General features: G+C 43.4%; 1 protein-coding gene across 4 annotated transcripts in view; it reads right to left on the reverse strand.

Moving 5' to 3' along the window:
- The window catches only part of raph1a (Ras association (RalGDS/AF-6) and pleckstrin homology domains 1a), a 94,284-nt gene that overhangs the window by 30,911 nt on the left and 35,720 nt on the right, over nt 1–27,653 (reverse strand). For 2 of the 4 annotated variants that reach the window (XM_033617427.2, XM_033617425.2), the window contains exons 3-8: nt 9,498–9,641; nt 9,287–9,395; nt 9,058–9,197; nt 7,446–7,691; nt 6,242–6,394; nt 5,881–6,060 (exon numbers count right to left, since the gene is read on the reverse strand). In XM_033617427.2, the coding sequence (XP_033473318.2) occupies nt 5,881–6,060; nt 6,242–6,394; nt 7,446–7,691; nt 9,058–9,197; nt 9,287–9,395; nt 9,498–9,641 (972 nt within the window). The remainder of the gene's footprint in view (nt 1–5,880; nt 6,061–6,241; nt 6,395–7,445; nt 7,692–9,057; nt 9,198–9,286; nt 9,396–9,497; nt 9,642–27,653) is intronic. The other 2 variants (XM_033617428.2, XM_033617426.2) reach the window with 1 other exon arrangement.

Raw genomic sequence — 27,653 nt, forward strand, 5'->3', positions numbered from 1 at the left:
CTGGATCCCAGTCTGCCCAGTATGAACCTGCTCAGAGTGAACTGGTGACTCACAGCACGGCTGCCTGTATGTGGGATTAAAGTATGTTGGATTATATGAAGCTCAGTGAGCTGCAGATCTGTCCTGTGGTGTCAGTGAGATTCACAGTGTCAGTAAATATGAGTAATATGGTCAATAATTCAGTCAGTGATGAATAATTAATGAGAGTCAGTCTGGTGTCCTGCTGTGTGTGTGTGTGTGTGTGTGTGTGTGTGTGTGTACTGACTGTATATCTGTTTGCATCTGAATTATTTAACCTTTATTTCCCAGAGAGATGTTAGAGGGCTCTGGTCCACTTTAGCTTGTGGTCTCTGATAAAGTCAGACGACAGGTTTTTACTGTGTTCACTGGATGTTTCTGTGTTTCATAAACATAATAATCACATTTGTAGTCTCTTCTCCCAGGAGATAAACGGTAACAATCTTGAGTGTATTTATATTTATCTATATATATACATATATCAGTCTTTATTACAAAACATGCATCATGAAAGACGCAGTATAATTTCTCTTGCTTTTCAGATTTTTTCAAAATGTAGGAACTGTACATTTTGGGAGAGATAAAGTGGAGTATGAATATTACTATATAGAAATTAGGCTTCAGATAACATATCAAATATAACTCACTGATTCATTTGCTCTAACTCTGACACACCACTTTATGCCGTTAAAACAATCCTCACAACTTGGATTATTTTTTATGAAAAACAACAACTTTTGATTCTTTTGATCTGAGGACCGTTACTGACTAAATATGATAACTTACAGGGGAATCCAGGAATGGACACACAATCTGAGGTAGCCAACAACCTGACTTTATACATCCGAAGAACTGCTTGGCAACCAGACCAGGCCTCTAATTGAGACGGACCATTATTTGTCAAAATGTGTCACCACACCAGGCCAGTAAAAGGGACGGGGCGTTCAACTCAAGTTTTACGTTAATAGGGTCATTTTTCAAAACCTCCACAAAATCTGGCCGTAAGAGTCGCGTGTATTTCACCCACTTGTTCCAGAATGTGATGAAGTCATTTTTCTGAGGATGAAGAGAAAAATAAATCTTTCCCATAAAATACATATCATTTATCCATTCCTGTATTGTGGTGGGTTCAGGAAGTAACCAGTGCCTTGTGAGGGCTTGTTTTGAAAACAGATATCAAAATAGCAAACTTATATTATTAGGAGGGTTCACCTGAAAATCAGCATGTCCTTAGAATATTTATTATTGTTTTAATTTAATTTAACGTAATTTTGTTTCATCAATGGATACTGCTGAAATCTGAAACCTCTTCATAGTGTTAAAAATAAATAAATAAATACAAATGCACAAATCTACGATTTATTTTCAGACACTTGAACATTATCTGTTCTCATCTTCAATAATCTGTGTGTGTGTGTGTGTGTGTGTGTGTGTGTGCTTGTGCTTCAATCACTAGAAACCATTTTATAGAAAGCATTAGTTCTCTCTTGATAACCACAGATTAAAAATAATATTTAGGTCAAACACACACACACACACACACACACACACACACGATTACATTCAGCTTTTCCCTTTGGCCAAGAGTGCGAGAGCATCTGAGTGTGTGTGCCTGTGTGTTGATCCGCTGCAGGACACACTGATAGGTTCTATATATGTGTGTGTGTGACACACACTGCCAGGTTTGACTGTGATGTTTAACACTCTGTGCACTGCCAATAAAAAACAATAAATACATGTAAAAAGTTACCTGCAGTACCTTTGACCTTTATTGGCTCACTCAGTTTTTATTCTGCTTGTTCTGAATTCAGCATTTGGTAAAGTCGACCTCAGCATCATGAAAACAATGTCTGAGTTAAGGACAGTGCTGTTTCCTGGTTTCACTCTGACCTCTCTGAAAGATCTTTCTCTGTTGTACTGGGAGAATATTCCTCGTCCCCTGCCCCCTCTCTCTTGTGGTGTTCCCCAGGGGTCAATTCTGGGTCCTCTTCTGTTTTCTCTTTATATGCTCCCTCTGGGTCAGATAATCATAATAATTTTACAGAGCACACGCAGCTTTATCTCCTGCTGACTGGTAGTGACCCTGACAGTCTCTCTCATGGTATGGTTTGTCTCAGATATAAGTGCTGGATGTCACAAAACGTCTTCCAGCTCAATGAGTTCAAATCTGAGGTCCTTTTTGTTTCCTCTAATTAGTAGCTACTGGCCGGTCTGAGCTCGACTCAAGCCGGCTGATGGTGTCACCTGACACTCAGCTGGTCAAATGGCTGGCAGCTGATTTTAAAGCACATCACCTGTTTCAACAGCCAATCACCTTGTAGTGAAGTCCGCTGGTCAAGTCAAAATGGCCGCAGATGGTGTGTTGGCTTGCTGCAGCAGGTGCTCCGTCCCCGCCAGGCCCTCTGTTTTGCCCTACGAGCCTAGCTGCTGCCTGCGCACCTCAGGTAGGACCCTCCTAACTGTTCCCACAATTCACCTTGTTACAAAAGGAAACCTGGCGTTTTCCGTAAGAGCCGCGCAGCTGTGGATCTCCTTACCTGAGTAACTCAGGAGAACAAACCCATGGTCTTCATTTAAAACACTCCTCAAAATAGTTTGTCTGGTTTCTTTCCCTCTATTATTAATTTTATTATCTATTTATTTATTTTTATTATTGTTCAATGTTTTTTATGTACGTTTTTATCTTGATGGTGTATATTATTCATCTGTCCCATAAAGCACTGTGCAACTATGTTCTGAAAAGTGCTAAACAAATAAAGTTTATTACTTCTCCAGTTAACTACGGACTGAATAGACTCCTAGTGAGCACGTAAAGGAGAGAAAGACTCAATGATTCAAACTGCAGCAGTCCCAGTTTCTAATGAGCTGGACTCCAGGGAGCAGCGCTCTGGGCCAAACACATCCTCTCATCCCTCTGTGTTTTCTTTCTCTGGATTTGTTCTCTTTCTTCTCATCTGTGTCACTCTTTGCTTCTCTGTTAGTTTCCATCGTTCCTCTTGTTCCTTTATCATCTCTGGTCATTTGCTGACTCACTGCGTCCTCTCGTTATTCTAATTGTGTTCCTCCGTTCCTCCTCTCCGCTCTCAAATTTGCTGTAGTCTGTGTGTTTGCACTGGATGAATTTGGAGCAGTAACCCAGTTTCCTTCACTGAACAGGTTTGTGCTGCAGCTCATTTGGTTTCCTGTCTGGGTTGAGCAACATTAACATTAACAAGGCTTCGGGTTAAATTCTCCCAGCAGCCACCAGGGCCAGAAACAGAGGAGGAAAACGCTTGGTAAAAACCGGCCCCTGTAACTGTTCTGAGCTTCTTCTTTGTTTTTTGGTATTCGGTCCTGCTCGCAGTTTTGCCAGCACTGCTGTGAATTGTTCACATCTGACAATGCAGATGATTCAGGGAAGATTATGACCAGGCTTTTCTTCAGGTGTATTCTGGGACAGAAAAACCGGAGCGGGTTTTTGATCTTAAAAGAAGCGAAGACACAGCCTGAAGCAGCAGAAACAGCCAGCAGGAGGAGAAGATGCCAACGCAAACCTCTGCTGCAGCAAAAACTTAAAACAACCTCCAGTAATAAAAGCTCAACTGCAAGAACACCGGACCGTTGGAGGAGATTTGTTCCTGGTCTGCAGCTCCGAGAAACAAACTGATGTACAGATAAAAAAGAATCGACAAAGTGGAGCCTAAAAAGACTCAGATTTAACACTGTGTGTAACTCGCTCTGTCATTCTCAGTCACACTGACCCTGTTCTTTTACTCCAAGCATTGACCAAAATACATCACATTAATGTAACAACTGTAACTGAGCAACCAACCATGAGTTTCAGAAAAAGGCCTTTGAAGTTTGCAGTACGGTGGCTGCAAAGAGCCAACTGGCTTTCCAAACTGGGAGCGCATTAGTGTTACTTTCATTGACGAAAACTATGACGAAAATTTTTTCGTCAACAACCTTTTTTCCATGACCAAAACAAGATCAGAAGCTAAAAATAATAATAAAATTTGATAATAAAAACTAAGATGAAAGCTACATTTTATTTTCACTGACAAAACATTGGTGGTGGCCTGTTGGACATTGAAAGTCGAGAATGACCGTGCTTGTAATTATCTTAAATTGCCGTATGAGCAACAGAAGGGTAAACTCCAGTAAATAGTCTGCACCAGGATGTTTCAGTAGTCAGCAGAAACAGTCAGAGTGGAGCAGCGTCAGCTGTTGGTGCGAGTTGAGAGCTGTAATTCAGCAGTAACTAATCAGCCAAGTCTGACCCTGACTGAAAATGATAAAAAAATAAATAAATAAATACAATTTATATATGTACATATATATATATATATATATATATATATGTACATATATATATATATATATATGTATATATAAATGATAAAATAATAAAAATAAATAAAAAATCAAAAATCTTCTGATTAAACAAGTGATATCTTACAATACTGTAGTTTTAAATCTATTTCGAGCAGCAGCAGTAAATGTCTGCTGTTATTTCTGTGTGTTGTGATTGTGGTTTCAAATGCAGAATGTCTTCACCGCACTGCGACCTCTCCAAAGGTCACTTACGCAACAATTCATTGTGACAGATTTCGGCAAACAACTCACTGCCTGGATGATGTGAAATCTAAAAACTGTTCAGTGCAACAAAAGACACTTTAGACACTTTGAGCAACCCATTCAAAAACTGTGTATAATTTTTCCTGTATTTTCAATGCAATTATCGTCTAAAGAACATAATCTCATAATCTGCTTGGAGTGATAGCGGACTGGGTATAATCCCAGTCAGTGGACAGGTATTAGTGACGTAGATCCAGTTACAGCAGCATCAGTCCTGCTGCTAAACACCTGAAACATGACGGGAGCACTGAGGGTGGCTGCTGATGTGAACTGAGCTGTACTCATGTCTCCACAGAAGGAAACACAGTGTTAAACAGAAAACACACCAGTGCTGCTGTGGCACGGCATGTGATGCACGTCAAGTGCTGCACCGAGCACACACCGGATGCTTCATGCTGCAGCTCATCAACAGACGACCACACAGAGTTATTACTGCTTTTACTGAAAGATCTGAACTTCCTCCTCCTCTGCGTTAGCTTAAAATCACGTGTGGACAGCTGCTAATTAAACTTGATTTCTCACCTGAAGAGCCGATCTCCAGAGCTGTGACTCAACAGGAAGTATCTGTTTGGTTATTGTCTTCATAACGACAGGATTGTGGGTCATTTAGCTCGAGATATTTCTCAACCTCAACAACAAATCTCTTGTCATCTACTCTTCGTCACACATGAGACACAGCAACAGCTATAGAGTTCTCTTTATACATCCATGGTGAGGAGAGGAGTCGAGCTGCCAGAGGAGCAGAGAAGAAGAGCTGCTACAGGAGCTGGTCTGTACAAGCAGAGAGCAAGCGGGGGAAAATGCATTTTACTCCAGGGGCAGCGAAGCTGGAAACAGGACAATGGTCAGTGTGTCAAGTGCCATGGAGTGGCACGTCCGGGAGCGCCGGCTGTACATTGAAAATAATAAGGGTGTATTTTATTGACAGTGGTGTGTTTTGGCCTTTAGACTGCATTAGCGTGAGGTAGGTGTGTCTAACGAACTGGCAACTGAGTGTGAGTCTAAGAGGAGGACAGGTACAGACAAACCTCTAGCGTTCACAAGTTTTCTGAGTCATGAAGCAGATTTTTGTTTGATCTCTTTTTTCTTGTTGACTCCCAACAAGGCGCCAATCTGCAATTCACTACCTCACAAAGCCTTAAAGACATTTAAACTGAAGCATGATGTCATCATAAATGTCCGAATGAGGATCACTCAAACACACAAACTCATTCATTGCGCTTCACATTCAAAGTGGGCGTGTACCTCTGTGTTGTGATGACCTTGACTGGCTCCTTCAGCTGACGGCATGACTGAAGGCAGCTGTCCGTCTGATTCATTGGAGCGAAGAACGCTGTCCAACGAGTCCATGGAGGAGGCGGAGTTAACAGAAACCTCAGATGCTGAGGTGACGGAGGAGCGTGAGGAGTGAACGATCGAACGAGCCTGAAGAGAAAGAGACGAGAAGCCGCATGTAAAAAACAACCAAAAACTCAACAGCTCCAAAACCTGGAGGTCCAAATCCAGTCATACAACGTTGATAAACTCAAAACATGAAGTTCATGGACTCAGAGCATGATCTTTGAGTCAATGCATCAACTGTGAGAAGGAATCAGAGGAAGGTTACCTCATGTTCGCTGACCGTGCCGACTGATCCTGTGCGTCGGTGTTGGCGCTGAGATGATCCGGGCCGTCGCATTGTGGCTGACGTGTAGGAGGTGGCGGAGCTGAGGGAGTGGGAGGAGGTCTGACGAGCAGCTTCATCCATACTGAGAGACGCCTGATGGGTGAGAGAAGGGAAAGGTTGAACTCAATCATCACACTTTATCTGCTACTATTTAAAAGCTTTATAAACAGAGATATGAAGGAGTTTTTAAATCTGTTTAGTGTACGACGAGACGCTCTGAATCTCCTATCAGAGGGCAGGAGCTCAGACTCTGTGAGCAGAACATGAGAGGAGTCATAGATGATCTTATTGGTTCGACTTAGTCGCCTTTTCAAAAGCAGTCTGCAGTGAATGTGCTCTTTGACACCAGTTATCTTCCACGCAGAGAGGATCAATTGAAACAGGTTACCGAACCAAGCTGTGATACTGAACCTGATCAGACGCTCTCAGACTGCCTGATAAACATCATCATACATTTTTGATCAACACCATGAACTCTCAGACGACGTAAGAAATGTGACCGTTGATGTGATCTGCTACAGAGACTGTGAACCTGTGTGTTCCAGGTTAGTGAGCTGTCAACAAAGACAACAAGATATTTACATGATGGGACCTGTGTGATGGTTTGGTTGTAGATGACCTCTGGCGTGTGGTCGCCAACTGCTAAGACTGTCAGATGCAAGATTCAGTACCTTTGACCTTTGACCACCAAAACTGTCTCCAGTCACAGCTGTTGCTGGCGTGGAGGCAGAACCACAGTAGTATCTAAAACGCTGCAGTAAAAACACTGACCACTGTTTAGAGGAAACATTTCGAATAAAAGATTCTGTGTTTGCTGAGCGTCAGCACGAAGCTCTGCCTCCAGTTCTCTCTGACCTATTTCTGTTACAGCATCAAGAGAGTCCACTGTGTCTCTGTCCCTTAGTGCTTGAATGTCCCAAGACCTTCATGAGCGCGAGGAGGCAACGATCGGTTTGCTGAAAGTTTGAAATGTTTATCTCCCTCTAATAGAGCGGCATGAAGGATAAACAGTCCCGTCTTTACAGATATCAGAGTATTTATGTTTCTTATGTTATAAAGCTAAAGTTTGCAGTTTTGAAGGATATTAAAGCACCATGTTAAACAGTACATGTGCAGATTCATAATAAAATAAATTCCCACACACCTTCTCCAGCTGGGCAGTGATGTCATCAAGACTGAAGTTAGAAGCCAACGCCGGTCTCCCATGATGCCCGGTAGGAGCTCTGATAGTGCCAGCAGGTGACGCTCTGGTGCTGCTGCTGCTGCTGCTCGCCCCGCTGCTGCCTCCTCCCCCGCTAACACTGTTACTGCTGCTACCGCCACCGCCACCACTGCTGCTTCCTGCTGGCTGCTGCCTGCTGCTGCGCCCTGCTGGAGGCTTCTGACGGACCTGGAGACACAGGGACGTGATGAGAGCCAAAACTCAAACTCTGAGAACAAGAGCCAACCTTAAAGTCCCCTGCCAGACATGTTTTAGAGTATATTTTAGTCAACGTGGTTTCCCACTATAGTTCAAACACCTAGGAGCTGGAGTCTGTTGTGCACCAAACCTGGCGACTAGCAGACGTATCAGGATAGTGAGTGCAGTTAGCATCTTTGATTTGTTGAGGTTGTCTGTTAGCTTGTTAGCTGGGAGCTAACTGGCAGTTTGTAGACAGTGGAAGCCCCCTAAGCCCCCTAACCCTACCCTCAACACTTTCACTATGCTAATGCTAACTTGGTTCTCTGTGGTGACGGTCTGCTCTGCACCGGAGGTTCTGGGTTTCTTTGCAGGTGTTGTGTCGCAATCTGTCCTCCTGTCGATATGTTTGTCCAATAGGAGACGGGGATTGGCTTTTGTATTAGTGAAGTAACTGATCTAGTCTGAATCTCAGATTTTAGGGAAGGGAGCAGACATCACCCTCCTCTGTAGAGGAACAGTATAACAATAGTAACAAACTTTGGACAGATAAAGGTCAGTTTCATCAAGGTCGGACATTTTAGGAGAGATAAACAGAAGAAAAACTCTTTTAAGATATAATATGTAAAATTGAAGCATTAAAATGTCTAAAAACAACAAGACCTATATATTTGTCATTATTTTGTCATTTTCCCAAACGTGTCCAACATTCTTTAAACTCAAAGAAATTTGTGTTTTTAATCCAGGAAACTGTCCGTTTCACTTGGTCGCCATCACCTGCCAGTGGTGTCATATCCTTTTTGTGTCGGGGTTGTGGTTGGCTGCCAGAAGCTGTCATGAAACTACTTTTTAACCAGTTATAAGCAACATTTTTACAGTACACTCTTTTTAGTGACTTAGATTTTAGTCACTGGACATCTGGATTTTAAGTAAACAGAGACACGGGCTGAGCATCAGTGGGCAGGTGAGCTCTGGTCCCTGCTGTGCTGAACAGCATCGGAGAAACAATGATTTTTAACATGAAGCTGCTTTATTAATGTTTTTACTGGTGTAAGTCAGTGAGTCTGTTTGTTCTGGAGAAGAGGAGACCTCTGCAGATAATTCAGCTCCCTGTGAAAACCTCCTGAATGTCTGGATCTGAAGTTATCAGAGATGAAGGTGAGCACACGTTTGCAGGAGCTGTGTGAGCAGTCTCTTTGTGACAAGCCAAACAGCATCAGAAAAACACTGAATTTTTCATTTGAAACTTTTTCTGGAGAGGAAGAGACCCCTGCAGATGATTTGGCTCCTGGTAAAAACCTTGTGAACAATAAAGATCTATTATCTATTAGATGATTTTGCACAGACGTGTGTGTACCTTGGTGTCAGTCAGGCCCAGGCGAGCCATGCCACCCATACTGTTTGGTTTGGTGTTGATGGTGCTGAGTTCCTGTTCGATGGAGCAGAGATCTGCCATGAGAGCGTCCAGGTCCACGTTCTCCCCCTGATTCAGCGCCTCTGCGGACACAGAGACACCAGCACGTGAGACGGGGAGAAAAGAAAGACTGTAACACAGCAGGAGAGGAAAATGAAGAGAAGCGTCTGACCGTTGATGTTGTAGATGGAGAATCTGTAGGAGAAGTTGGCTATGTTGGTCTCTTGTCTGAGGGGAGCTTTCTGTTGGGGGGGTTGCTCGGGGCGACCGTCATCCAGACTCTGCATGGACACATTATTATAACTTCTGCATCACAGCAGATGAAATTCTGGGATGTATAGATCTGATATGAAACATGCAGATCACCTCTGGACCTCCCTTACTTTGTGTACCTGTGTGAGTTTGTCCAGCTCTCCCAGCCACGCTCCAAACATCTTATCCAGGTCCTGGTCCTCCTTATCACTGTCCTCCTCTTCCTCCTCCTCTTCCTCCCTGACCTCCACCTCCTCGTCTGACACCTGGTCCATCTGAGGAGAAGAACAAAAGGAAACTGGTTAATTCTTCTGCAGCTCCAGGACAGAGTGTAACATCTCAGCTCCATCTAGTGGCCAGCAGTCTGCAATACACTTTATAATTCTTCACCTCATGAATCAGCATCATCACAAGCAACCAAAATAAGGAAGCAAAGGGTCACAACAGCCTGAGGACACTGAGGACACTGAGGACAGACTGTCCTGAAATGAGAAACGTTCTTGGAGCCTTTCTAAATCTTTTTGGCACATTTTAAAAAGCTGTATTAAAAATTCAAAGATGACAATAAAGCGTGTTTGTGACTGATCACAGCTGGAGAACGTCATTAAAATATAACGAGTGGACAGAATCAGGAATGCAGCAGTTACAGAGACAAAGTCCAGCTGTCTTCAGTGAACCAGATGAGAATTGCTGACATGACCCATTAAAGCATCGAACACTTCTTAACTCTCAGACATTTTAAGCGCTTTTTCAGAAGCCAGGGACAGAAATGAGAGCTGAGCACAGACATCGTTCCAACCTTCCATAAAACACTTTGTTCCAGAGTATGTAAACTCCTCCTCAGATTGACCCAGAATGTTTCAATATTCATGATCTTCACTTGATGGTTCTTAATATTTCTGTGATCCTCTGATATTTTCTCAAGCACCACTGACATGTGAGCTCCTTCATGACAAATACCACAATCAGAAGACTGACATGGAATCTGCAGAGTGCATTTATTTCCCGAGGAGTTTAAAGTAGTATGTCACTGCTGGAGAGATGATCTTTCCATGAAATGAGTTGTTTGTGCAGTAAAAAAGGTGCAAATACTTCTGAAATTGGTGCCACATGACCAGAGAAAACAGAAGAAAAGGGCTGTGACATCTTATTTAACTCAAGAGGTAGAATAGCTATGAAAAAAAAAACCAATACGGTGGCGGGCTGGTAACAAACGATCTTATATCACAAGCCCCTTTCACACTGCCAGTTCAAAGCAGGAATATCACGCTGTTATGCTGCAGAAGTAGTATCTCAGACTACGCAGAGGTTCATAATGAAAGGTCTGAAATATAATCTGGGCCCATGAAGAGCCTTAAAAATAACCAATAAGATTTTAAAGTCAATCCTAAAACAAACAGGGAGCCGATGTAAGGCGACTGAAACCAGTGTGACGTGATCGTACTTCTTGGTTTTGGTTGAAGCCTCAGTGTGTATAAATGGTGAGTAACAGTGACATCAGTGGTCAAATTCTAGATTGCAGGGCTCACTCGCGCTCACTCGCTCACCCCTCCCGCCAGGTAAGTGACGGTGGCCTCGCAGGACAAAAAGCCTTGCGCAGACAGAGATGCATCATCCATGAGTTTATCAAGTTTTTCAGGAGTAGGTCTATCTAGCCATGAGGTGAATATTTATTTAGGAATCTAAACCATGTTACGATATTGTAGCGACCCTGCAGTAAATGTTCTGTGAGTTAATGGCATGTTTGGGATTGAATGAGTATAGGTAGGGGGGCGGGGTGCGAGTGTGACGGGGATGAGAGCTGTGTGAGTGTGCGTGCTGGTGTGTGTATGAGCGAGCTGGAGGAGAGAGCAGCAGTGCACAGTTGGAGTTACAGCTAAGTTCTTGTTTGCTGGTTGTTTTGGTGTACTTACGGCCAACAGTAACCTGTACTGTTCAGTAATAAACGGTGGTTTGCCAAATAACTGCGTCATCCTTTCCACACTGGCGGGCGCTACAATATGTTATAGCTTACCAGAGATATAGGTTATCTGTGAGATATAATGTTATGTTAGGAGTGTTTTATCTCTAATTGTTTTGGTAACACGAGCAAACATTAGCACAGTAATGCTAAAATAACATGTTTTATGTGACAGTCACGGCACAGTGCGGCAAATATAGGTTGGTACGATTATAATATATGTGTCTCCAGAGTGTTCTTCCACAGGAGTTTTTTCCACCTGGAATAAGCAACGCCGATATTCACTCACATTTTGTCCTGTCCTCGCTTATCTGATCTTTTTCTTTTATTTGGTGGCGTGGTTTCCCTCTTACGGGGCAAAACATATGTGTGCTCCTCCATTTAAAGTGCGACAGAATCATAAAAGTACAAAGCAGGTTCAAGCAGAAGCGCCCCGGATTGAGCTTCACCTTCTCTGTCTCCAGTGACGGCAACTTCTAGGTAAACGCGAAAGGCGAAGCGCGTGTATCTCTTTCGACCACTGTATTCAAATATGGCGACGCAAGAAGGCAGCCTCCAGCAGACCGCGCCCTGCCTGTGTATATATAGAGAAATCATTCTAAGCCAATGAGAAAGCTTCCATTTGTATGTGAACTGCATTACACTTTAGTAAATATGTATTTATGAAAGCAATAGTTGATATTTGCCAATAAACAACCACGTAAATTACACATTGTAACTTTAAAAGCTGAGTGGCTGATTTCGGAACGATCTGTAGTCATTGCCAGGTTTTTGGATTCAGACAGGAATAAAGGCTGCTGCAATAATCAAGAAAAATCAAATAAAAGCATGTACAGCTGTATCTCTAAAGGTGGTATCAGCACCAAAACGCTGTCCGTATAAAAAGGGACAACCGGCAGGACGGGTGTGACGTTTGGATGATGTGTTATGTGTGCGACCCAGGTGGTGGAGATTTAAATAGCAGCTGATAGCAGTTAGCAGCTAACTCAAAGAAGACTTAAAGGGTGAGTAGATAATGGCTGAATTTTCATTTTTGGGTGCACTATCCCTTTAACAGCAGCTGAAAAGGACGAGATCAGACGGCTAATAATAGAGACGGTGTTTGATTGTTGTTGCCATGTTATGTCATATTTATTGTTTATAAAGCCCTGCCGACACGTATGTTATATGTCACACTAGAGGCCGGCGATGTTGTGTTAAATGTTGCACCCGTCACTCCTTTTTAGCTTCCATGATGTCGGCATGCTGTCTAAAATCTCACACTGCAGCAACATGATGCTGCTGTTGTTTGGATCTCAGATAAAATCCAAAGACGGATTAAAGACGGGACTTCATAGCAGCTCTTGCAATCTCTGTGGAAGTTGATCAGCGCTGCCTAGTTTTACTGATTGATCTGAATTTGGTCTGAGTTTGGAGGGGCGGCTCATGTGTCCCTGGTGGTGGCAGGTGTACACACATGAGGAAATACCATCTGTAGTTCAAGCAGCAGCTCTAGAGCCAGCGGAAATCCACCAGATGATGTGTTTGGAGCTGAAGATGAGCAGGTGAGATGGAGGGAAGTTTACCACAGTTCATTCACACATACTGCCCACACTGTGATGATACAGAGCTGGTTTACAATCAGTGATGTAACCCTTTAACTTGTGTGACTCAGGACACTGCAGCCAGCACTGTCAGGGCTTCAGACTGTCTTATCTTCTTATCTTATCTTTGACCTTTTGTCTTCACTGTGTCATTCTGTATATTTCTGACATTTTGCAGCCAAGCAGGCCTCAAACTAAACAAAATAATGTTGAACATGTTTATGACATAAAACACAAAGGCTTTATTCAAAAACTCCTGACAATAACAGGGTCAAAGAGTCAATTTGACTTCTTGCAGGAAGACAAAGTGTTTGTCCCACAGTCTAAAAATAAAAATCACAATAATCATAAACATGATTCATAAGAAAAGAATAAAAGCAGCGTGACGAGGCAGTTCAGGGGAGAGGTTATCAGAGAGTCAGACTGAGTGTGTGTGTCTGAACTGTTTATATAACGACACCGAGAACAAGTCAACACACTTATGGAGAGTGTTACTGTGATTAATGACGGCGATAAAGAGACACACACACACACACACACACACACACACACACACAGTTATGAAAATAAATAGCAGCTTAAGCTGAAAACAGATCCGAGACAAAGACACACAGCAGCAGTTGAATTCCTCTCTGTGTGTTGACAACAAGTAGCAAACAGTTTTTCATCCTGCACATGATGTCACACACTTTCACATGATTTATCAAAAATAAAAACTTAGTGTGGACATAAACACTGATTTATAATGTAGAAGACAAATCTGAGCTTAAAGGCCTTTTCTGCTCATGTTCAGGTTCATACATGTATTTTGAGTTTCTACTAGAACATGTTTAAAAGCACTTTATTCTCCTCATCCTGTCTGTGCTGACACATCTGTATTCACCTTCTGTCAATATTGGGTCTTCCATTTCCGCACTCTCGATGTCTCTGCCTCGCCGTTAGGAACGAGCCAATCTGACATAGTGACCAAACCGTGGAATTACAACCTCCGGATCCATCATGTGATGCCACTGGGCCCAACGGGATGTTACACTGGAAAATCCATTCAGTCTGGTAACACTTGGAAAGCTTTGAAGAGCTGCACGATTAAATAATTTCATCCCACTCAGGTTAGTGGAGGGCTAAAGCAGACGTTAGCCACTCGGCTGGCAGAAGTGTCTGATGTGCTGCTCTGTGGGCCCGAGGAGGTGTGGAAGATTAGGGTAATTTACCTGGAAGTCAAGCTTGTTTTCAGTTCCAGCTGGACTAGGATCAGAAATCTGGGAGAATTTGATATCGACGATCTAGACTACGTGTTTCCATGACGTTAGCATGTAGCTACATGTAGCAGTGTATGTAATGTAAATACTTGCTACTGGAGCAGATGACTGTCTAAAGACATCTGTCAGGAGCTGACGCCAACTTGTCTCGTTGGAAACAGAGTATTCAGAACGGTCTAAAGAGCTGTTGCTCACAGGGATCAATTTATTATGTTTACCTCATTATTTGAAAATTAAGCCACGTTTAATATGAACATCCAACACTGTAACTTAGCTTAGCATCAAGACTAGATACAGGAGAAAACTGTTAGAGAAAAAGTTGAGCTCTGTCCCAAAGTAAAATAAATAAATAAAAAATACGTATTCTTTGCCGCAGTATGTCTTGTCATCACTCTGTCATCACGCCCGGCTTGCTGGTAGAACCTGTTTTCACTCTTTATGCTAAGCTAAGCTAACTGGCTCCTGGCTGTACTTTTTGACACATGGACATGAGAGTGGTGTCTGTGAGAGAGCAAACGCAAGCATACTTTCTAAAAATAAAAACTATTTCCTTATGGCTGCTCCGTGAAAGCTGGTGATTGGAATCATCAGTCAGAGACCCCTCAGTCGACTGAGATCGCTTCAAGTTGCGCAGTTGTTTTTGGGTTTTTCTTGCTAGCCAGTTTGTCGTGCAGTGTATTTCTGGGATTGTTATGGCTCCCGGATTTTGCTGCAGGGTGAGCGCTCTTGACTTTCATGCTACTCTTTGGTAGAGACAGCTGCAGACATGATGCAGCTGCACAGAGGAGGAGAAACTTCATATGACACAGTCGCTGGCTTTTGTTTGATATCTAGTGTCATTTCTGATCTGTCGTTAGCATCGTCGTCGAGTCGTGTGCAGCCCTGTATGTCTTTTAAGACACAATGAAATGATAAAGTGTTTTAAAATATCTTGATAGATACCAAATGTATGACGTAATGTTTGTATCAAATCACGTTTTCCTCTGAATATCAGTTATCAGTTATGTTTCCATTTCCACAGGAGCATGATCTCAATGATCTGATCAATAATCTATAACTTTAATCATCTCTCTTTTCCTTCCCTCTTTCCTCATCACCCCTCAGTCCCTTCATTCCTCTCCTATCTCTGATCCCTTCTGTACGCTCTACTTCTCTCCTCCTCCCCTTCTGTCCTCACCTCCTCCTCCTCCCTCTCCTCCAGGTCTCCACCCAGGTGACCCCGGAGTTTTGCCCAGAGCACAGTGTGCTATTCCTGGGTAGCCGTTTTGTCGTTGCCCCCCCATCCCTCTCTGGGGAGGGACAGCTAGCCAACACACACACAAGATTAGAGAGCAGACTGTCACACACCCACATACAAACACATTGAAACACACAAAACACACACACAAACACACACTGAGGAGCAGCGCTACAATTAGATCCCTGTGGTTAGCGAGGTCTGTCATTTAGACTGGAGGATAGGGCGAGTGTGTGTGTGTGTGTGTGTGTGAGGTTCAGGGACTGCTGGGGGATTAGAGGAGCGTTGTGAAAACTCTCACAGCTGCGCTCTTGTACAACAATCTGCTGTTTCCACGCAGGCGAAGGTTCAATGCAGGCCAACAAATGAAGCTTTTTTCTTCACAGGATAAAATCCAAATGGGAAGAAAATTCACTTCACGTCGCCTCTGAACTCGACTTCCTCCTCGGACCGAGCCTCATCCCTCCGACAGACACAAATCTGCTGCCAAACACAGGAAGTGATCAATCTGTCATGAGGTCCATTTTTTAGCTCAACATCCAGCTGTGCCTTAATATTTATCATCCTTCAATATAACAATGTTGATACAAACTTCTCATATCAAGATATCAGGGTTCAGTTAAGTTGCCATGTTTTAATCAATGAAAAACTTCATAATAATAATTGATCAAATGATTAAGTGTGATGTGAAAGAAGTCGCTTACTGCAGCTGCAAATAAATACATACAGAATCATAAAGGGTTTCACACTCAGATGGAGCCCAAAGAAGCGAATGTCTATGTGCATGCACCCCTTTTGTGCCGGTGGTCCAGTTGCATTCTGGGAGATGTAGGGACAACAGAGCTGAACTCTCTCCATGAGGACAAACGGAACATCGTTTGTCCTCATGGAGAGAGTTCAGCTCTCCATGAGGACAAACGGAACATCATATTGAGTTAAATGCAGCACTTGAGGTCGAAGCTGATGTACCTGCATGATTCCTGCACTTTTTGGGGTCACACCCATGGGGTTAAATGCGCTTTGGACAAAGGTGTCAGCTGAATAAATGTAATCCAGGTCCGCTGTTATTTTCCATTTACATTAATAGTCTTGGTCAAATGTTTTTCGTGCCAATTTTCATTTTTTATGCAGATGACACAGTGATATATTGTGCCGAGGCTGTGGCAGAATTGTAGGCAGTCTCTCATGTTATCCAGATTCAGCTGACTCCTCTTACCTGATGAAAACTGGGTTAAATCAAATAAAATTTTGCAGAGAAAGTGCTACAGATAGCTTATTTATAACATTAGGTGTTTTGGGGGAAACAGTTCTCCCCAGGAGAAACTGCTTACTGGGGATCTCCCCCAAAACTACAAACCTTCAAGGGCTTTGTCACTTTGCATTCACACCGCTGGCCAGCAGCTGTATTTCTACTATCACATATGTGCTCAGCAAAGCCTGAACTTCACCGTCTGTCCGTTTGTCTTTTTTTTTTTATTTAATTTTATATACTTTATTAATCCCCGAGGGGAAATTCAATTTTTCACTCTGTTTGTCAATTACACACAGGTCCGAACACACACACACAAACTGGACCTATACATGCACTAAGTGGAGAGATGTCAGAGTGGGCTGCCCATGACAGGCGCTCCAAGTGGTTGGGGGGTTCGGTGCCTTGCTCAGGGGCACCTCGGCAGTGCCCAGGAGGTGAACTGGCACCTCTCTAACCACCAGTCCACGCTCCATATTTTGGTCCGGACGGGGACTTGAACAGGCGACCCTCCGGTTCCCAACCCAAGTCCCTATGGACTGAGCTACTGCCGCCCAAAAGCTGTTGATAACAGGTTAATGGGTTTTTAAAAATCCATTGGCTGTCTTTGACCCATAAACATACATTTGTGTACAATTTTGTCATTCAAGGTTCCTCTTGTACTAGGAGAGAGATAGGAGCTTGAAAGGTCCCTCAAAATGGTGTTCTAAGAACTACGACTGTTTTGAGGACTTGTGACATAATAAAAGGGAGGTTCTTAGAATTATGGAAGAGTTTCTATTTGGTCCAAAATCACCTGTTTATGTATATAAAGATGGATGACTGACAGCTCCCCGAAAGTGAAGCCAAAACATCTCCATCTCCCCCTGGTGGCTGGCTGCAGTACAGGTCACGAACCCCACCCTCTCATGCTAAAGGTTGGGACATCGGCTGAACTAAAATAAAGGTTTCTGTCATTTTAGGTAGTTCTTATGATGCTGATCTATGTTTGTGTATGTTTTTTTCTGATGTTTGGATTTAATTAAAGGGGGTGTGGCCTCATGATTGACAGCTGTGTGTGAGAAGCAGAAGCGTCTTCAGACCTCATCGTGGTGTGTTTATGGACACTCTGGTGTCTGCAGAAAAGATCTCACTGTCAGAGAAAGAAAACTAAAGTTAAACCTGGACACTGTAAAAGATGACCTGATGAATTCCTCTGGTTCGTGTTGAGCTGTGTGTCAGACAGCAGCTGAACACACCGGCAGAGTCTAACAACAGAACTCTGTCAAACAGAGCTGAGACAGCAAGTCCTGGTGATGGGCTATAAGTGCTGCGTGTGTGTATGTGTGTGTGTCCAAAGTAAACAGTAATTACTTTGCTGCAGCAGCCACACTCCTCCTGTCTGTCACACTGAAACCGTACAATCATCCTCCCATCCTTCATTTCTCCTGCTTCTCTTCGTTCCTTGTCTGTTTCCTTCCCTCCCACTCCTTCCTTACTTTCTGTTTCTGCCTCCTCCCTCGTCTCCTTCACTTCATCCCTCCTCTGTTTTAATCAGAGGGAGTGAGACAATAAATACTGGATTTATTACTGCGGGTTCTTTACCTCCTCCTTCAACAACAGAGAGGAGAGGAGGCAAGAGGAGAGGAGGAGCTTGGAAGGAATACAAGAAGAGGAAAGGTGACAAAGCAAAGAGAGGAAATAAGTAAAGAGGACAGGAGGTCAGAGGACACAAGTGGAAAGGAAAAAAGTCAAGAGGAGATATGAGGAGATAAGACAAGAGTAGAGGAGTCATGAGGAGAAAATAGGGGACATAGTAAGAGACGAAAGGAAACAAGTAGAGAGCAGAGGAGATTGAAGGAGATATGAGAAAAGGAGAGAAACAAGTGGATAGGTGAGGAGGCAAGAAAAGATAGGAGGAGATAAGAACAGAGGAGATAGGAGATAGGAGAGGAGCGTTGAGACAAGCAGACCTACAGGAGAGCTTCTCTGTCACCAACAGTGTCTCCTCCCCGTCGTCTCCTCTAACAGCTGCTGCCTTAGTGCCCTTCAGCAGCTCCCTCCATCCTAACTGGGCAGCTCCCAGTTTCCCACAGCGACACACACAGACTCAACTGGTCCACAACAACACGGCTACAGAGGAGGCTCTAAAGGAGCTCCTTCATTCAGTGTGGCCTGTTCCCACGGCTCTATATCAGGGCATCACACACACACACACACACACACACAGGCTGGTATTTTTAGGGTTGTTGGGTTTTTGTGAAGCGAAGCTATAAATCAGATCCAGAGAAAAAAAGAAGCAACGAGTGAATTCAGTACAGTAAGTGAAGAGTTCACACACACACACACACACACACACACACACACTAAAGGACTGACCGTGCAGAAACATTACCAGATTTACCAGATACTCCTCAGTTCATCCGTTTGTCTCAACAAAAAGATTCAAAAACACAGATACCTCTTTTTACCACACTGAGGGCGTAGCATCACACAGCAGCACTTTATTCACACAGTCAGCGATGAACATTTGCAACAGTTGCACCAAGTGTTCAATACAAAGATCTGATGCAAACAGATTCACTGACAGTGATGTGAGTTTGCAACAACTAACGAAATCCTACCGACCCAAAGCAGCGTCTGTCAGTCTGTCTGCACTGTAAAAACTCACTAGTTGTTTTAACTTAAAAAAAAAAAAAAAATTTAGTGTCCGAGCTGTCTTAAAATCTTAAGTTGACTGTAGTTCCCTGTGTTTCCTTTGAGAGACCAACGCTGTCTCACTCTTAAGTCGTCAAAATCTGGCACTTGGTCAGTGACTTTCAGCGTCAGACGCTAGTCACGTTTCCATCACAGTTTTGCGCAGAATAAATGTGATATTTCTAAAGTTTTGACAAAGTACAATTGCGACTTGCAGGTGTTTCCATTAAAAGGTGTTTTGCGTATGAGCCATAATTCTGGTAAAATATCGTCCTGCGAGACTCCACTTTGTTTGCGGAAGTAAGGTGGACATTCCAAATCTCTTGCGAGCTGGAACAATCATCTCGGTTTCCACTGCTGCTGCCGCAGTAGTCTACAACCGAAGACGAAGAGAGCGAGTGGTATTCTAAAGGCAAAGTCCTTATGTGTGGCAGCGACCACGGATAAAGGATTTCTGGGAGAGGATCGTGAACGAGGAATTCACCAATGTCAAGTCCGGTGACGTATATTTGCGAAAAAAGTGTTTCCATTACACTTTTGCGATATACTTCTATAAGACAAGTCTGAAAAACCACCTCATGAGAGCGTAAAAATTTTTTCTCCATATTTGAGAGTTTTTTCGCATTTCTAGGGTTCATGGACGCACTTACTTACGCACAAAATGCGCAAAAGAAAATGCGAATTTATGCCCGTTTCCCTTCGCTATTGTTTTGTGATTATTGGGAGTCAACAGGAAGAGCAGTAGGTGGCGCTTCTCGTGAAAAATGAACAAAATAAAAACACCCCCGCAGAAGAAGAGTGCGCCATGAGATGACGTCATAAGAGAGCATCTTATGCCCACTGTAAACAACAACACACTCAACTGACACTCGACAACTGACCATTGACAGATTCCTGATAAACCTGTCGGCTCTTGGGAGAACTCTGGTTAGCATTTTGTCAGCGTTCACAGCGTACCTAACCATCTTGAAGAAGAGACGACAAAGAAGAAGTTTAATGTTAAGAGTACTGTCGGAAATAGCTGGAAGGAGACCATCGCGTCGTTCTCCATGTGTATGGGAACGTAGGCGTGTGAAGGACTGTTGGGAAGTAGTTGTCCAGCAGCATTTCACTCACGAACTCTGGCTGAAACATTTCTGTATGTCAAGGGCCACATTTGAGGATCTGTGTGCCGGTACGTCATCGTCTATTCGCAAAACCTGTTTCCATAGCAAAAAGTCGCATTTTCCTTTTATCGATACGCTGACAAATCCACCCCTCTAAGCGTAAAAACTTTTTCGCAAATTTTCAGCCTTTTTTCGAATTTCTGGTGTTTCCATCCAAGTTTTTTTCCGCAATTTTTGAAAATGCGAATAAATACTATTGTTTAACGGTGCCCCGCGGTGTCAGGGGGAAACATGGTGGGGCAACAACAAAGGTTAAGGCAGTGGAAATCTGTTCAGCCAACACACACACATGGTTGGGTTCAGGAAAACAGAACAGGGTTTGGCTTTACAATATTACAGGAAGTGAACACTGGCCTCCTGGGTGAAAGTCGGTGGTTGTTGGACCCATCCACCCCTGCTGCCTGCCCTAGTTGGACGTTCGCTGCCACAACCTTCATTGTTGTCCCGCCACGTTCCATTCTGCAACGTCAGGCACTGTTAAACAATAACAGTGACCAGCTGTGTATCATGCAGACGTGAAAGGACAGCTTTTTTTTGTCGCAGTCTGACGCCAGAAGTCACGGACCAAGCGCTGGTTTTTGACAACTTCAGAGTGAGAACGGGTTGTTTTAGGACTTTTTTATATGATTCTGTGTCTGTACGTATATTTGAGTTTTGCACAGTAGTACTCCTGACAAAATCAACGTTTGGAAAAAAGATACTGACGTGCCCCTGTTTGTCAGGTTCTTTTTTTATATAAGCAGCTTGGTTATTTTTATTTTTTGGGTGTTTCCTACTTCCCAAACTGTCCTTCGCTGACACTGAGGGGAATCCCATCTGACGTTAGAGAACAAAGTAAACAGAATAAACGGTTTCACCGCAACATGTTTTATTTTATTTCCTCTCAGACTCTTAAGTTTTAATGTCATCGTTCACGCTCAACTACACACTGTAAATAAACCACACACAGAGCCTGTGTGTGTGTGTGTGTGTGTGTGTGTGTGTGTGTGTGTGTGTGTTTGTGTATGTTTGTGTCTCGCCGGGGCACATAATTAGCCCAAGGATTCACACTGTGACATCAATTAAAGGAGCTAGCCAGTGTGTGTGTGTGTGTGTGAGGCCTGAAGGGCTGCCAAGTCAGACAGTAATTCTGCAGTGAAACTGTTTTATGCTCGCTGGTCTTCTCCTTCATGCCGAAGACATGATGCACCCTGTGGGAGTCTCTCTGCTCGGCTCATGTTGTGCTCGAGTTTGGAGATCAGATAATTCACTCAACGTGTAGACGCCAGCTGGAAGACATCAGAGTGGCCTTTCAGGATGTTCCACAACCAGATTTCAAGAGCTCGACTGACCATAAAGCTGATCCAACAAAAAAACAACAACAACAACAAACCACTAACACAAGTTCTGACAAACAAACATGTCCATTAAGTGTATGTGTTTTTAATTTGTTCAATAATCGATGGAAAGACATGAAGAGAAGAGACATGCAGAGAGGTCAGACAGCTTTACAAAGAGCAGGACAAACTGTCTTCACTTAAATGGCAGGCAAGCTGCAGTTACAGTTTACGTCCACGTCCGTCCAGACTCGTGTTACCATGACAGTAGATGATCCTTCAGATATGTACGTTGGTGCAAAGAAGCTACAAATTCTAAAACATGGATGCTTGGATGGAAGTCAAGCTGACCTTTGACCTTTTGGCCTTCATTATTTTATCCTGTTAGACATAATTCTAATCAGTTCATTGTTGAGTCCAAGTGGTCTTGAGATCACGAGATCACGTTCATGAGAATGGGACGGATGGACGGACAACCCCAAAACAAAAAGCCTCCGGCCACAACTGTTGCAGACACTTACATTATTTCACACAGTCTATGTCAGAGTGCTGTATGGGAACACCTGCCCATACCCATAAAGCTCAGTTACAGAACCGACCCATTACCCAACATTGTGTCTAAGTCAAAGCTGCACCCGTTCATAAAAGTCCCCCAACCTGAACCCCACCTGTGATTAAACACACAAACAAGCGGACATCGACCTCTTGGGTGAAAGTCAGTGGTTGTTGAATCCATCCACCACTCGTCCTGCCAACTCTACTCAGTCAGACTTCTGCTGCCTTAACTTTCGTTGACGTGACGTGTAAGGACGGCTTTCTTCATTAGTGTCTGACACCAAGTACCAGATTTTGACAACTCCAGAGTGAAACCGGGTTATCCTGTCAGTCTTCAGCTATACTATCATTAAAGGCAAAAACAAACATTCATTCATTTTCTGTAACCGCTCATTCTGTTGAGGGCCGCGGGCAGGCTGGAACCTATCCCAGCTGACACTGGGCGAGAGGCAGGGTTCACCCTGGACAGGTCACACGCTGACACATCTTGCTGTGAGGTGACAATGCTAACCACTGCACCACCGTGCAAAAACAAACAAACAACAACAATGACAAAAAAAACGCCCAACCAGCTCAGTGGCCTAGCGGTAGAGTGTCTCCCTGAGACTGGGAGGTCGTGGGTTCGTGGTTCATTGGTTCATTGCCCCCCTGCTTGGCACCCAGCATTAGGGATTGGAATTGGGGGGTTACATCACCACGAGCGCGGCACCGCTGCTGCTCACCGTTCCCTCAGGGGATGGGTTAAATGCGGAGAACAAAATTCACACACTCAGGTGTGTGACAATCAGTGGGACTTTAACTTTAACAAATGATCATTAAAAAAAAAAAAAAATCAAACAGTCGCCCTCACATCAAGTTGAGCAGCCACTGGCAACTAATGTTTGAAGCAGCAAAGAATTAATTTCTGGTAAATATTGTTAGCTGTTAGCGAAATATCAGCAGTTTGTCGACACTGGAGGTGTTCTCTTATCTTATCTTATCTTATCTCCCACAGGTGAGACGGCTGCATGCAACAGCATTCAGTCTCATTATGTATTTGTTCATGTTGCACAAAGGATTCAACCTGAGCCCTGACCAACAACCATAACAATCATTTCATATCCAAACAGGATCAGTCGTACGCAGCTGGTATTGTTATTATATTTGAGACAATGGTATCGGACTGGCACTGGGTATTTGCTCATACACAAGATCAGGTATCAGAGTCCACATCAGGGAGGAAAAGCTGGTCTCAGAACATCTCTTAAAACATCAGCAGCATGTTTCAGTCCTTTATGTGTGATATGTAATTGAAAAGATTCTGATGTTGATTCACAACTGAGGTCATAACCCGACAGAAATGTTTGTACCACACAGGAAGAAGGACGGAGAGGGGCGGAGGAAGCGGAGGACGAGAGGAGCTGCCTGCTGATCCAGCAACAATGATATCACTTCCCCCGAGACCTGCAGGAGGGATTACATCATTTCCTCCTGTTTCCCTGCCTCATATCGACATCTGCCTCCGTCTCTCAATAAGAGGAAGGGAGGTTAATCCAGAGCAGGAGTGGGAGGTGGAGACAGACGGTGTGGAGCTCTGAGTTTACTCCGCTCAGCCAAGCTGTGCTAGATTTTATTTTGAATACTTCATGTTACTACAGTCGCCCTGCTGACCCACAGCGCTGTACGTACACTGAGCACTCAGTGTTTCATCTTCACCAAACACAAACAGGGCGGAGCCACAATCCCCCGCTGTTTATAGTGTTCCACATTTTATCTGGGCTCTGCAGCGCGAGGGTTTGTTCACGTCTGCACCTCTTCTTTGTTCTGTTGTGCGCTGCCAAAGGTAGTGGCACTGAGTCATAAACACATGCACAGGCACGTGCACTTTATGAGAAAAGAGATAAACACATGAATGTATGCAGGCATGTGATGTGGCCCAAATTACACCCCATTGTGGGTGTGTGTGTGTGTGTGTGTGTGTGTGTCTCAGCCCCAAGGCTGGACCCAGCAGATCCCAGGGGTACTCAGCTGCCAGTGTGTAACATGATACACACACACACACACACACACACACACACACACACACACACACACACACGCAGTGGTGTGTTCCAGATTTAGGACAGAACAAACGAGTTCTATTTTTGCAGCAACAGAAACAAACAGGAGGCAACAGGAAGTTGATTCTGCTGTAACTGAATGGATTTTCCATGGATGTATTAAACATGAACATTATGAGTCACTCTTGGTGCCACTTTGCTTCTGACGCCCAAAACATTTCCCCCGTAACAGCAGCAGGCTGGACGCTGAGGTGGCATGCGAGGCAGATATATGAACGTACATGCAGCTGCACATGATGGAGAAAAAATGGAGGCTTGTCTGTTCTCAGATCCCGACCTCCAACACTGGGGCCAAATACATGAAGTCTGGCCTGAGGTGGTGCCCGAGAGTAAAGCAGGATTTATACTTCTGCATCAAATCGAAGCTGTACCTGCGCCGTAGGCACCTCCCCATCAATGTAACCACACATCACAGTGACGCAGACCTCCTGTCTGTCTCTGTAAGCTGAAACCATTTCCCTCAGTGGAAACAAAGCTTTGATTTACTTTAATTTCACAGATAAGAAACAATAAATTGTGAAGACAATAAAGCCTCCACACACTGTGTGTGTACGTGTCTTAAAAAAGGCGGTTGCTAACAAGTTACTCAATACGACTACAAACCCTGTCGGGGACATTAAACGTCATCACCCCCGAACAGGCCAGAGTGCTGGCAGTCCGCCATTACAGCTTCTTATTTAGCTTAAACAGTCCGATTTCCCCATTATACAATGTTTTTAAAATAAAGCGGCCGAAATCAGTTGAAAGCTTAGTGGCGGTGACGTCAAGAGTCATGCGACCATAGAGTAGTCATGTAGTCCGTTAAAGCCTAACGTTAGCTTTTTACTTCTGGCGATTGCATGTAAGCTTCAAATGTGGTATGAAAGGTGTTCATATGTATGTCACTTTCTCTTCCGGGAACCAGCGTGATGCTAAACTTCCGGGTTTTGACGTCAGCCCTGGCACACTCTATTAAGCCATGTTTAGTGTGTGTTTAATGTGTGTTTAATGTGTGGTTTGAACTGTCTAAACTTTACAGCACTTCACAGAAACTCCACTGCCAACTGGTGGTTTGGAGGTGTAACTGCAGAGTGACACAGGCACACCACCGCACACACATAAATGCTCACAACAGCGTAGGCTCTGCATAGAGCTGATGCAAAAGTACAAATCTACCTTTACTGTCGGGTCTGAAAAGTGAACATGGTGCAAAGTGCCAAAAATCGCAGTTCCTCAAATGTCCACTAGAGGCTGGCTCCAAGAGCGAGTCAATCCCCACAGAGCCCCGTATTACAATGTCCAACTTTACAGCAGAACTAAACATGTTTACAGACTGGTACAGAAAACGGTTTCAGCAGTGTTGGGTGTAATATATTACCTTAATATTATCACTGTAACATGTTACAACAGTATGGTGTAGTCTGAACCCTGCAGCACTTTCATGACAGTCCACTCTCATGTTGTTGGGATATGTCTCTCTGGATTTACTGTGCTACTACCTCATGGCTGAAAACACAGAGTAACTAACAAAGAGTATCGTTCTTAAAAACATAGATTCTAAGAACAAATATATTCTCATGTGTTCTGCTCCATGATGTCTGCAGCTTCACTCACATCTGTCATGATTAGACATTACTATATATATCTGTACGTTGCTTTATGTCGCCAAACCTTTACAGCTCCTTATAATAAACGAGAGCCACTCCTACATAAATACCCACAACCACACACTGTGTATATTTATATGTATATACACACACACACACACACACACACACACACACACACTGCTTTGATATGATCATCAGTACTGCAGCTGCAGCGTGTGTGCAGCTAAACTCACTGCAAAGCCCAGTGATAACAGGGCAGCATCCCACACATGCACACACACACACACACACACACACACACACACACACAGTGAAGACCTCGTCACAACTGATGGTTCCTCACAAACCTGAGGTCTCATTCATTTTAAAACACTTGTGTAGGATCCATATTAAAAATGTACGTACAGACAAAATCTAAAAATTAGCATTCGCCAAAAAATACTCAACAAAGTCTACAGTCGGGCTCCACCTCACCACCTGTGTCACCAATGTCCCATCCTCCAATATGTTGGTAAGCATGGGTCAAAGTTTCTCCCATCAATATGTTAATATAAGCACAGTGAAAGTCAACATTTATTACTAATATATCTGAAACATTTTTGGTTCTTTATTTAAAATTAGCGGAGAAGCTGAGGAGCAAAAAGCCTCCTAAAAATGTGTTATTAGGATATCTGATGAACAGATGCTCCTCTCTGTGTCTGCAGCTGTTGCAGGAACATTTATAGAATAATTAACTTCAATAAAACAATTTCAGAACTTAAACTGAACCACTGCATTGGCAGAAATTCTCAAGCATACTTATAAAGGCTCAGTGATTCATCGGATTAAATGAGCTGGTCTTATTTTTTATTAAATCAGCTTTCTTTAATTCATATAATTTATGGCATTCGTCAGTGCAGGAGCCTCCCTGGAGTGCAGACAGTCGGAGTGACCGCAGTGAAGAGATGTTTTTAAAAAGGCTGAGTGACATCAGAATTGGACTGAAGCAGGATATGTTGTTATATAAAAACATGATGTCAATTTTGGAAATGATTACATCTTTTTTTTTTTTAATTAATTTTGACTGTTGGACTTTAGACTGCTCCTGAATGATTGGAAACGTCTGGCGTCCTCCATCAGCTGTGACACAGCGCTGCTAGCTTAAATATATACATGAAGTTTGTGTATGTAGGAGCTAAATCTGTTTATGGAAGAATTATTTTTTTAGCAGATATGTTCGTCGTAACCAGGCCGAGCTAACTGAGCAGTTTTGTGTTTATATGTGAGGTATTTATTTAGTTTGGGAAAGCCGACATCTTCAAAGTATGAAGCTCATGTTGGCTGGTGGACTCTATAGGGACTAGAAAACAGGTCTGCAGGTCGTTAATATGGTTCAACCTACTTGCTGGAGTAGTAAACTAGGTTTCATTACATAAGGGAGTCTGAGGTGACTGATTCTTTTCCAGGTATTAGTCTGAGCCTCTGTATTTTCATGTAAACAGAGACAACAGTCACAAAAAGTTTTTTTATCTTGAGAGCTAACTGCCCCTCAACATGAGCACAAAGCACACACTCTCCTGTAACACTTCTTAAATATATTATTTTGTAATGACCGCTGA

This window comes from Epinephelus lanceolatus, chromosome 14 (genome assembly GCF_041903045.1).
Source record: "Epinephelus lanceolatus isolate andai-2023 chromosome 14, ASM4190304v1, whole genome shotgun sequence".
Lineage (NCBI taxonomy): Eukaryota > Metazoa > Chordata > Actinopteri > Perciformes > Serranidae > Epinephelus > Epinephelus lanceolatus.